A 12,148-nucleotide genomic window follows, 5' to 3' on the forward strand; every position below is an offset into this window, starting at 1 on the left:
AAATCAAATCATAATATATATATTGAGCAGCCTCTATGAAAAGGTACAGGTGCTTAATCTCTAAGTCACTGTTATCTCTTTTATAGGCACTGTGGCAAATTCCAGAAAGGGTCCCCCTCCGAGAAGCTGCTGCCCTGCCGGTATCTTATGGCACTGCTACTTTGGCCTTGGAGCGTCAGGCCCATACCCAGCCTGGGTGAGAACTGTGTAGACAATAGAGGGCTAGATGGTACCTTCTCTGATACCAGAAGTGTCCACCAAGACCTTGCCCCTTCCTTTCCTTTCCCTGACCCTTACCTCATGTCTATCTGAGGAAAGGCCGAAGGAAGGTAGCGAGTGACCCAAGATTGGAGTCTGGTGACAGTGGGGATATCCTTTTGTCTGAGAGGGAATGGTAGACTGAGAACTTGGCCAACATGTATTTGGAGAAATCTGTCCCTCAAGTCTGACTCCTCTGGATATCACCTCCTAGAAAACTTTACATTTTAGCCAGCTGGTTTATTTAAACTCGCTTCACTCTGGTTTTAATGGAGGCCTGTGGTATTTGTTTCTGTGAGGCTTGGTTGGGTGTACCTAAGTGGGATATTTCAAACTCAGAGGTGCTGAATTTCCCACTTTACCTGGAGCATAACTACAGCTTCTTGCTCTTTTCAGAGAGCCTCAGAATTGATCCAGGGAGATGGGCTTAGTTGAGCAGTGGCTGTTACCTTCTAAAATTTGGCAGTGTTTAGTAGGAGAATGATTTTAGGACAGAATTTATGAAGCAGAAATTGGAGTGGTAGTGCAAAGGAAGGCTGCCACTGGAATGAGGAAGAGGCTACCTAGAGAGATTAAGGACCCTTACCTGGGAAGTCTTCAAGACGGGACTAAATTAGCACTGATCTACATACATAACCCAGCCTGAGAAGCTGGAGAGCATCCACATATGTGTACATGTACATGAAGGGTCGAATGAAATGGCCTCTCAGTTCTCTTCTTGCTTGAAAATGTCCTCGCTTCAAAGTGTTCGTGAAATCATACCGTTGGAGGATTTTTGATGTCTTGGGTAACACTCATCTTTCTCTGGCTCAGAGAAGCTGTTTTAGTGACAGCAGCATCTGGAGCCACAGGCCGGGCCGTGATTGATGTGGCAGCAAGTGTTCTTCAAGGTCACTTCAAGGTCAAGGTATTTGCATGTTTGATTCTCCATTAAAAAATATCATGCCTCTTGTTTTCAAACATGGAATCTATTCATTTGTTTATTAAAAAGCATATGCAAGTTACTGGGGATGTAAAGTAACCTAGAGTAGGGTCTTGCCATCTGTTTGCTTGCAGACTAGTGAGGGGACTTAGGAGTAAACCACTCACCCTTCTAAGTTACTAGAACCTGGCAAGGTTCAATTCGCTTCACAACCTCTGAAGATTCTATTCCTTCTACCTATAATGCTCTAAACTGTCCCCCCCGAGCTTCAAATTTAAACTCAGATGTCGCTTTTTTGGAGAAGTATTCTTTGTCCCTCAGGAGATGTTTGTCCCCTCCCCTGGACTATTTGTATGTGGTCTCATAGCATCCTGTACTTCTCTTTCATAGCATGTGGTTAATCCTTTACTTGTGTCATTACTAGATCAATGTGTCCCTCCCACTGGACTGTAATCCCCATCAAGGCAGGAGTAGTGTCTGTTTGATTCATTATTGCAGTCCCAGCACCTAGCATGGTGCCGAGACCTTAGTAGGCACTCAATAATTATTTCTTGAATGAATGAATAAATACATGAAAGCAAGACCCACCTCTCTACAGGGGCTTTTCTCGGAGGCTGCAGGTATTAGAGAAGAAGGATTTCTTGGAGGAGGTGGACGTTTAAGCTGACTTTTGCAGGACTGATAGCAGTTGAATAGAGGAAGAAGGGAAGGGATGGCCATTTTAGTGGTGGGAGGACATATTAGAAGACAGAGACATAGGTACTAACGTGATGCATTCAGGGAATTGCAAATAGCATCTGTGGAGCGAAGGATGTGTGTGGGGAACAGTGGGAGATGACTCTAGGGAGCGGAGCAGAGATAAGATCATGAGACACTGAGGAATTTGAACATTTCTTGGAAGCTGCAGGAGCTATTGAGGATTTTGTAGAGAAGTGACATGATCATCTTTGCATTTTGCAAAGTTCACTTTGGTAGCAGTGGGGATGAGGGATAGGGGCAAGGTCAGAGGCAATAGGACAGATTCCTGGAGCAATCCAAGCCAGAGGTGATGATACTTGAAACAAGGCACTGGAGGCGATGATCAGAGAGATACCAAAGTAGAAGAAAATAGAGAATTTGGTGACTGGGGAGCATCCTGATATAGTTGAAGGAACAAAGACTTTGACATTAGCCTGACCTAGGGGCAAACTGTAGCTCTGTCTCTGGCTTAATAGCTTCAGTTTCCTCATTTGTACAATAATGCTTTCTCATTGGGTGGTTGTGGGAATATTGAGGTCACTCGTGCCATGTGCCTGTTTGAGGGCATGGTGTGTCATGGAGGATCCCTTGAAAAGGGATCCTGTTATTATTAGATATTGAGTGGGAAGGCGCAAACTAGGTGCACTTGGGGATTTGCCATTTGCTGGGACTGAGAACCCAGGAGGATATGGTGAGTTCAGTTTTGGATGTGCTGAGTGTGAGGTTCCTGCGTAGCCTGCGGTGGGGATATCCAGAGGCACCAAGATGCTATACAGGTTTGGTGATAATTGGACTGGTGTGGAATTTCTCCAGGTGGCAGCTCTTTTTTCTCACATTGACTTTCTTTTGGGAAGGACATATGAGTTCTGAAAGCAGTCTTAGATACCAGGAGGCTCTTCATGGAGTATGAACACATTTCAACTCAAAAGTGAGGGCTTTTAGCACCTCTCTTAGCGGGGAGACCACAGTTAGTCTCATTGTCTAGAACCACTGACTATTTAACATTTCTGGGAAGATAAAACTGTACCATTTGTTTTATTTATTTATTTTTAATTAAAAAAAAATTTATTTACTTATTTTTGGCTATGTTGGGTTTTCGTTTCTGTGAGAGGGCTTTTTCTAGTTGTGGCAAGCGGGGCCACTCTTCATCGCGGTGCGCGGGCCTCTCATTATCGCGGCCTCTCTTGTTGTGGAGCATAGGCTCCAGATGCGCAGGCTCAGTAGTTGTGGCTCACGGGCCTAGTAGCTCCACAGCATGTGGAATCTTCCCAGACCAGGGCTCAAACCTGTGTCCCCTGAATTGGCAGGCAGATTCTCAACCACTGCGCCACCAGGGAAGCCCTATTTTTAATCTATTTTAAAAGGAGATTCTGCTACTTTTTTTTTTTTTTTTTGGTTGCACTGGGTCTTAGGTGCAGCAGGTGGGCTCCTTATTGCGGCAGGTGGGCTCCTTAGTTGTGGCATGCATGTGGGATCTAGTTCCCTGACCAGGGATCAAACCCGGGACCCCTGCATTGGGAGCGTGGAGTCTTATCCACTGCACCACCAGGGAAGTCCCTACCATTTGTTTTAAATAGTTATAGGAAGTTAAGTAGAGAGAAAAATTTGTTTTAATTCAGATATTAAAATTAATCTAAGCTGTATTTTCTTTAGCAGCAATAATGGTTTTAAGCAAAAACAAACAAAAAAATAATGTCATCATGCCACCTACTTGGAACAGGTCATTTTGATAACATCTTTCATTCACAGTATTTCATATTGCTTTCACATTGCCTCCACAGCAATTATCTTACCCTTGGTCCTCACAGACCCCTTGGGAGATGGGGAATGCAAGTGTTTATTATCCCTATTTCACAGACAAAGAAGGTGAGGCATGAAGAGAGAAAATGATTCACAGCAGGCCTCACTGGGACCTACAGAGAATCCTGGGGTTGGAATCAGGTGCCTGACCCTCGACTGGTGTCTTCCCTCTATGGCACTGTGTGCTGATAGCAGTCAGTGAAACGCAGATGTTTGAGGGTTCCACGGGGGAGTATATGAGGGTAACTTTCAGTTTCAAATAGTTATGGGTGAGTTTGGAATTTTTTAAGGACACAGATGTTCTTGGGTGTTTGCACATTCTGAATGTCACCTTGGGGCCAAAGTGCTTGGGCTGGTGGATGCTGCTCAGGGATAAGGCACCTCTAGGCAATTCTTGAGTGTCTGAAGATTTTCTGGAGACTTCCAAACCCCAGACCTCCTCACAATATCGCCCACAGCCATCTATGCCATCTTTGGCAGGTCTTAGGCATGGCTTTCTCCCAGGGTGATGGAGTGGAAAAGCATGGGCTTTGGAATCAGCAGCATTGGATTTGAATAGTTGTCGTATCACCTACTACCTGGATGATCCTGGCTTAATTATTGGGTTGGACAAGAAGTTTGTTCGGTTAGTGAATACATTGTTCAGTAAAGTTCTTCATGAAAATGAAAAATGTGTCTTTTATTTTTACTTAAAACCGAACAAACTTTTTGGCCGGCCCAATACTTAACCTTTCTGGGTCTTTGTTTCCATCTACAGAATGGGAGTAACTGTACCTCCCCCATAATGTTCTTATGAGGTTTAAATAGAATAAACGATTGCATATGTGTAACAATAGATTCAGTTTATCCAACACTTTGTTTTCTAAGTGCTTTATATACAGTATTCCATTTAATTTTAAAAATTTATCTTATTTTATGGATGGGGTAACTGAAGCTTAGAGGAGTTGGCAGGCAAAATAGAGGCTAAAAGCATGAACTCTAGAGACGAATTACCTGGGTTTGGATCCCAGTTCTGCCTCCCATGAGCTGTGTGACCTTGGGCAAGATACTTAACCTCTTTTGCCTCAGTTTCTTCATCTTTAAAATGGGGATAATAATAGTATGCATATTATTGGGATATTAAGATTAAATGAGTTATTAATATATGTAAAGCATTTAGAATAGTGTTGGGCACATAGTAAGCACCATGTAAGTGTTAGTTCTTACTAAGTAATTTGCCTTAGGTAATACAGCTAGTTAGTAGCAGAGCCAGGATTTGAACTCAGGTCTGTCTGACTTCAAGATCTTTCCATTGAATCATGTTTTACCCTCTGAGAAGTTTTTCCTGATCTTGTAGATCGAGGTTAGATACCTCTAGCTTGCACATACTGGACTCAGTATGATGGCAGTACTTCTGCCATCATACTGCTGGATCTTGCTTTTTTGACTCTAAGCTGGTTATTTAGCTTGTGTCCTTACTACTTGACTCATACTGGGTACTCAATAAATGGTGGTTTTAATTTGCATTTGGAGAAGAACTTGTGAGTGTCTCCTGAACTGTCGCCTAGCTAGACCCACTGGGGTTCCAGGATTCCTGGAAATGTGGATCACGTTGCCAGTGGGTATGCAGGGGCCCGTGTGATGGTGCTGTGTGATGGGCCTTATGTGTTGGGTTGAGGCTGATGCTAGGACAGTGAGGTCACGCTGGTTTCCTTCTTTAGTTGGAGGCTGGGTGGGTGGGGTGAGCCTTCTTGGTACGTATTCTGGACCATCAGAAGCATTGTGTTCTTTATGTAGGTAATAGCTGCAGCCGTGCAAGCTGGCGATGCAGAGGGGTGCACAGTCCATCGTGAGCTACAGTCAGGGCAGCCTGAAGGAAGCAGTGGGGAAGCTGGTGGGCAGTGGCGGGGTGAACGTGGTCATTGATACCGTGGAAGGAGATATCTTCCTGGAGGCTCTCCGCAGGTACATGCAGTGGTCCTCCCGAGTGGGCTAGACCTGGGGCTCTGCAGAAACCTTTCCAGACCTCTGTATTCCTTCTGGCCTTGCTTCTTTTTTGTCTTTGCTGCTCACTTTTCCCGTAGCCACTGGCATCAACGAGAACAGCTGAGTGGCTGGGTGAGAAGGAATAGAAGCAGAGGGAAAATCAGGAAATGCTTAAATATAGCAAAAACAAAATAGCCAACTGGAAAATATCCAAAAAACGACTGCGGACTCTCTAGTTGGCAATATCAAATGTTTTAGAAATTATACATGTGTTAAATTCAGCTATGCCTGCCCCCACTAACTACTTTATATACATGGTGTCGGTAATTCTTGAGACCATTGTTCAGATGTTAGAATTACTGGGGTGGCAGTCTCCCAGTTCACTGAGCAGCAAGGTACAGACTCTTTTGATCTTACTGGTTTCTGAAGCAGCCACCAGTATAGGTGTCTCCTTGACTTGTTTTATTTAAAAAAAAAAAAAAAATCACTGGAGATTTCATGGGACTGCTGTAACCACACCAATTCTCATTCTGTTTCAACCAGAGACCCTGGAGGGCTCTGATAATGTTAACTTCATTTCTTGTGTCATCCTGGTAAGCACAGTTTTGTGGTTTATCTTAGTTTAAAGTAGAAGAAACAGAAGCAGAGAGAGCAGCTTGCCCACAGAAGGGATCCATGTGGTTCTATAGCCCCTGTGCATCACTGCACTGTGTCCACTACTGTGCTTAGACAGGAGGCAAAGGGAGGAGTGTGTTGACTAAATGGGGAGCCAGGACAGAGGACTGCTAATTCATACCCTTCTCTTGCCTTCCAGGTAATAGTATTTTGTCAATTATTCAAAATTCCCTAGAAAAGTATATAAATTAAATGAGTCCTAAAGTAAGCCTTAGTGTAAAGCAAATGATGCTTCATGAGAGAGTCTGAATTCTTATTCTTGCTTCCTAAGTTCAAAATTTTCAAACTGAGTTGTTCAGCATTGGAATGATATCTGTTTATACCTGATTCCCCTCCACAAAGTAGCTGAGTAGTTAAATAGACAGCTTTGATTCTAAAGTGGGTTCCCTTACAAGACTGGCTAGTTTCTCTGACCCCCTACTATCTTGCTTACGGCTTATTTTTCTATTTTCCTACTGAGGAATACAAATTGGTGTAGAATGGGTCACCCCTGCCAGTTTGTAAGGTCAATAGGAATTCCCAGCTGGGTGTTTAATGCATGTTGCTTTTTTTGTTAATTTTGGTAAAATATACAGTAACCTAATATTTAGCATTTTAACCATTTGTAAGTATACAATTAAACATGTTGACAATGTTGTGTCAACATCCCCAACAAAAACTCTGTACCCATTACACACCTGCCCCCCACCCCCAAAACCTACTTTGTCTCTCTGAATTAATGTACGTTGCTTTCTCTCCCCTCATTCTGTGTTTTTTAAATTGTGGTAAAAAATACATAACAAAAGACTTGCTACATTTACCATTGTAAAGTGTAAGTTCAGTAGTGTTAAGTATATTTACATTGTTGTGAAACAGATCTTCATACGTTTTTCTTCTTGCAAAGCTGAATTCTATATCCATTAAACAACAGCTCCTCTTTCCCCGCTTCTCCCCAGCCCTTGGTAACCACCATTCTACTTTGCTTCTATGAATTCGACTACTTTAGATACCCCATATAAGTAGAATAATACAGTAGTTGTCTTTTTGTAAATGGCTTATTTCACTTAACATAATGGCCTCAAGGTTCATGCATGTTTTAACATGTGACAGGATTTCCTTCCTTTTTGAGGCTGAATAATATTCTACTGTATGTATATAACACATTTTGTTTAAACATCCATCAGTTGATGGACATTTGGATTGTTTCCACCTCTTGGCTATTATAGATAGTACTGCTGTAAACATGGGTGTACAAATATCTCTTCAAGACCCTGCTTTCACTTCTCTTGGATATAGATTCAGAAGTGAGATTGCTGGATCATATGGTAGTTCTATGTTTAATTTTTTGAGGAACCTCCATACTGTTTTCCATAGCATTTGCACCATTTTACAATCCCACCAACAGTCCATGAGGGTTCCATTTCTCTAAATCCTTACCAACACTTAATTTCTGTTTTTTTTTCTTTTTTTAAATAGTAGCCATCCTAATGGCTATGAATGTACATTGCCTTTTATAATCTTTTTTTCTTCTCCTTTTCCCCTCAGCCTGGCATGGGAGGGCAGGATTGTGGTGGTGGGTGTTGCTGGAGGAACCATTGCTTCTGTGCCGGCCAGTCTTCTGCTCCTGAAGAATATCTCTGCCATGGGGCTGTACTGGGGCCGATACCAGGACCAGAACTTTCCCCTCTTCTTCAGAGGCCTGTCCTCAGCAATTCAGTACTGCCAGGAAGGGTGCATCCAGCCATACATTGGAGCGGTTTTTAAGCTGGAGGAAGTGAGACGCTCTTAAGGGATGTGTTGTAGATAAGGCCAGGAAATAATCTGTGCCAAACTACTGGATAGTTTCTCTCTAGGTACTATAAATCCTCCTTTTATAGAATTAAAGAGTAAACACAATGCAGAATAATGAGGTGTCACAGGCTGCAGAGTCATAGGATTTCTCCCTGTTGGGTTGTATGGCTGTGTACTCAGGCCTAGTAAGCCAGTGGGAAACTGAAACTGTGAAGGCCATGAAGGAGCTGAATTTTGAGGGCTCTGTCTACATCACTGGTGTCTTAAATAGAGGGATGTGATAGTACTTAGAAAATAATTTACTCGTGTTGATATGAACTCTGAACTTCACAACATACAAGTCTAGAAAGGAAGCACTTAACTTGACCTTTGATTTTAGAATACAGACTCCTTTAAAGTACAACCAGATGATTTAAGCTGGAGTTCTGTGAACAGAACACCAAAATCATGCTCAGTATCATATGACTATATAATTCATCCATTAGTCACTGTAGTTAATTTCATTGGCTATTCAAGCCCTTTTTCATTCCCACACAGTCCCATTAATGTGGCCTAAACTTCCTCCAAAGTATAATTGTGCGCATTCATACGCAGTATAGTTGTAGATGTGATTCTGTTATGCACTCACTGTGAAGGGTTTTTTTTCTTTTGGTTGCACCTTGTGGCTTATGGGACCTTAGTTTCCCAACCAAGGATCGAAACCCGGACCCTGGCAGTGAAAGTACTGAGTCCTAACCACTGGACCTTCAGGGAATTGCTGAAGGGGTTTTTTTTTTTTGGCTTAATTTGTTTTAATGTTCAAAAAACTGTTTTGGTAACTCTAGTCAGCCACTGATGGAGGTGGTGTTCCATTCATATGCAGATTAGTGGAGCCCAAGCTGCCAGGCTTCATTGCTCTCCAGCCTTCCATTTTTATGTTTTTCCTATGATGAGAACATTCTTCTCAAACATGTTTTACTTTCCTCCTCATCTTTTTGGTATGTCAGTCAAGAAGGTAATGTTCAGTGGTAAAAAGAGAACCTGACTGGCCGTCAGATAACTGTTGGATTGGATTCTGTTTTAGCTCTGTCCCCATGTGGTTACAACTTTGTGGAAGTCCTCTCGCCTTTCTGACCTTCACTTTCCACATCTCTGAAGTTGAGGGGCAGGAATTCCCTGACGGTCCTGTCGTTAGGACGTGGCGCTTTCACTGCCAGGGCCGGGTTCAATCCCTGGTCGGGGTATTGATATCCCATAAGACGTGTGGCATGGCCAAAAAAAAAAAAAAAAAAAAGTTGAGGGGTAGGACGGTATCAGTGGCTTTCAGATTATACTTCCGAGCCACATTCGGGATGGGGGGTTGCAGGTGTAGACTTGAGCCTCTTGGGCTCTGGGACTCCGTTTCTGCTGCTGAGGCCTGAGTAGCTGCACGTTTTTATTTTTTTATTCATGCTTTTCTTAAGAAAAGGTTTTGTGGCTTAAAAACTTGAAAACCACCAGCTTAGAGAATTTCTGGATCCCTTTGCATCTTGTGGCTTTTATTATGTGACTCGTAAACTGAGGTTTGCTTTACCTGTGGCTCACATACACCTGTTGATGGAGGATAAGCACAGTTAGGCAGTACCGGCGTGGAACCGCGTGCTAGTCTGTGCTGTTTCTTCTCTGCTTTGGTGTGTTCTAGGTGCATCTGGTAAGAGAAAAAGCCAGAGGTAGATTATGGTTTTAATCATCCACAATGATATCCTCTCTTCTCTTAAACACAAATTACTAACCTGCTGTCAGCTTCCATTTGCCCTCCTTTTCACTGAGGAGGGCACATAGGATTTTTCTAGTTCTTCCCACTCTGCTGACCTTCCCGTTATCAACTCTTCCCCGAGGCCACGCTCCCTAACATATTTCAAGCATCTCATTTACACACCATCCATTTACTATTTCTTCCCTTTCTGCTTCTTTCAATATGCAAGCCATTTAGAATAATAGTAATAACGGCAGCTCACAGATGTTAGGTGCTTATTATGGGTCAAGAACTGTGCTAAGCACTTTACAGGCATCTTCTCACCTAATCTTCGCAACAACCCTTTGAGGTATGAACCATTTTTATCACATGTTGCAGATGAAGAAATCAAGACTTGTAGATCTAAGAAACCTGCCATATTGTATGTAGTAATGACAGACCTGGAATCCAGTCCAGGTGTGTTTCTGACTCCAGAATTGGAGCTCCTTATGGCTATGTCAAACTCTCTCTTCAAACAAGCCAGGAAATTGCTTCTTAGAAACCTTATTCTAGTGTATGAAGTTTATCCATCTATCATGGAATCATCTATGTGAATGAACTATCTCACTGTTAAAATGACCAGGAATCTTGAATTTTCCTAAGCAGTACCAGAATTTATATATTTTGTTCTTTTAAAATGAAGATGATTAAATGAAATTATAATTAATTTCACTGAACTTTAAAGCCTGGGTAATATTTTTTTCATGTTTCCAGGTATACATGTATGTGTCTGCTCTCTGCTTTCTATTCTATTCCCTTGGTTCACATATCTGTTCCTATAATAGTATCACATTGTTTTATGTTTTTAGCTTTGAAGCATGTGTTAATATCTGGAAGAGTAACTCTTCCACCTGTGTTCTTCTTTTTCAAATATGACTTAGCTGTTAGTGAATCTTTATCCTTTTAGATAAATTTTGGAATAAATTTCTTTAGTTCGTCAAAAAATCTGGCTGAAATTTTGAATGGAATTGTGTTGACTTTAGAGATTAATTTGGAGGAGTATTGATATTTTTGCAATTTTAAGTTGTCTCATTTATGAACAGGGATATATTGCTATTTATTCAGATCTTTCATGTTTTTAAATAGAATTTAAAGTTGTTCTCCTTAAAGTTGTGTGGATTGTTCTGAGTTATGTTAATTACAAGTACCTTACTGGTTTTGTTGCCCTTGAGAACAATATTTTATTTCTGTTATATTTCCCAGTTGATTATTTCTGATATAGAGAAATACCAGTAGTTTTTGTAAGCTGATCTTGTATCTGGTAAGTTTCCTCCATGTCTTTTCATGGCTTGATAGTCCATTTCTTTTTATCACTGAATAATATTACACTGTATGGATATACTACAGCTTGTTTACCCATTCACCTACAGAAGGACATCTTGTTTGCTCCCAAGTTTTGGCAAATATGAACAAAGCTGCTATAAACATTCTTGTGTAGGTTTTTGGGTAGATGTAAATTTTCAACTCATTTGGGTAAATACTTAGGAATGCGATTGCTGGATCATATAAGATTATGTTTAATTTTATAAGAAACTGCTATACTGTCTTCCAAAGTAGTTGTATCATTTTGCATTCCCATCAATAAAGAATGAGAGTTGCCATTGCTCCACATCCTCATCAGCATTTGGTGGTGTTAGTTTTTGGATTTTAGACATTCCAATAGGTGTGTAGTAGAGGTATCTCACTGTTGTTTTAATTTACAATTCTCTAATGACAATATGATGAGCATCTTTTCATATGCTTATTTACCATCTATATATCTTCTTCTTCTTTTTTTTTTTTTTTTTTTTTTACCGGTACGTGGGCCTCTCACTGTTGTGGCCCTTCCCGTTGTGGAGCACAGGCTCCGGACGCGCAGGCTCAGTGGCCATGGCACACAGCCCAGCCACTCCGCGGCACGTGGGATCTTCCCGGACCGGGGCATGAACCCGTGTCCCCTGCATCAGCAGGCAGACTCTCAACCACTGCGCCACCAGGGAAGCCCTGTATATCTTCTTTAGTAAAGTGTCTGCTTAGAGCTTTTGCACATTCGTAAATGGGGTTATTTGTTTTCTTATTGTTGAGTTTTAAGAATTCTTTGTGTATTTTAGGTACAAGTTCTTTATCAGATATGCATTTTGCAACTATTTTTGTTCCAAGCTGTGGTTTATATTTTTATTCTTTTAAGTGTCTTTTGCAGAGCAGAAGTTTTTAATTCTAATATGTCCAATTTACCAATTTTTTTTCATGGATTGTGCTTCGGTGTTATATCTAAAAAACTCATTCCT

General features: G+C 41.5%; 1 protein-coding gene across 1 annotated transcript in view; it reads left to right on the forward strand.

Annotated features, from left to right (window-relative positions):
* LOC132515412 (quinone oxidoreductase-like protein 2) overlaps positions 1–8,126 on the forward strand; it is a 37,469-nt gene extending 29,343 nt beyond the window's left edge. The window contains 5 exon segments of the mRNA XM_060141840.1: positions 87–196; positions 1,072–1,175; positions 2,082–2,104; positions 5,508–5,662; positions 7,883–8,126. Coding sequence (XP_059997823.1) covers positions 87–196; positions 1,072–1,175; positions 2,082–2,104; positions 5,508–5,662; positions 7,883–8,126 — 636 coding nt within the window.
* Positions 8,127–12,148: the final 4,022 nt, after the last annotated feature.

The sequence above is a fragment of the Lagenorhynchus albirostris genome, chromosome 2 (assembly GCF_949774975.1).
Source record: "Lagenorhynchus albirostris chromosome 2, mLagAlb1.1, whole genome shotgun sequence".
Taxonomy (NCBI): domain Eukaryota; kingdom Metazoa; phylum Chordata; class Mammalia; order Artiodactyla; family Delphinidae; genus Lagenorhynchus; species Lagenorhynchus albirostris.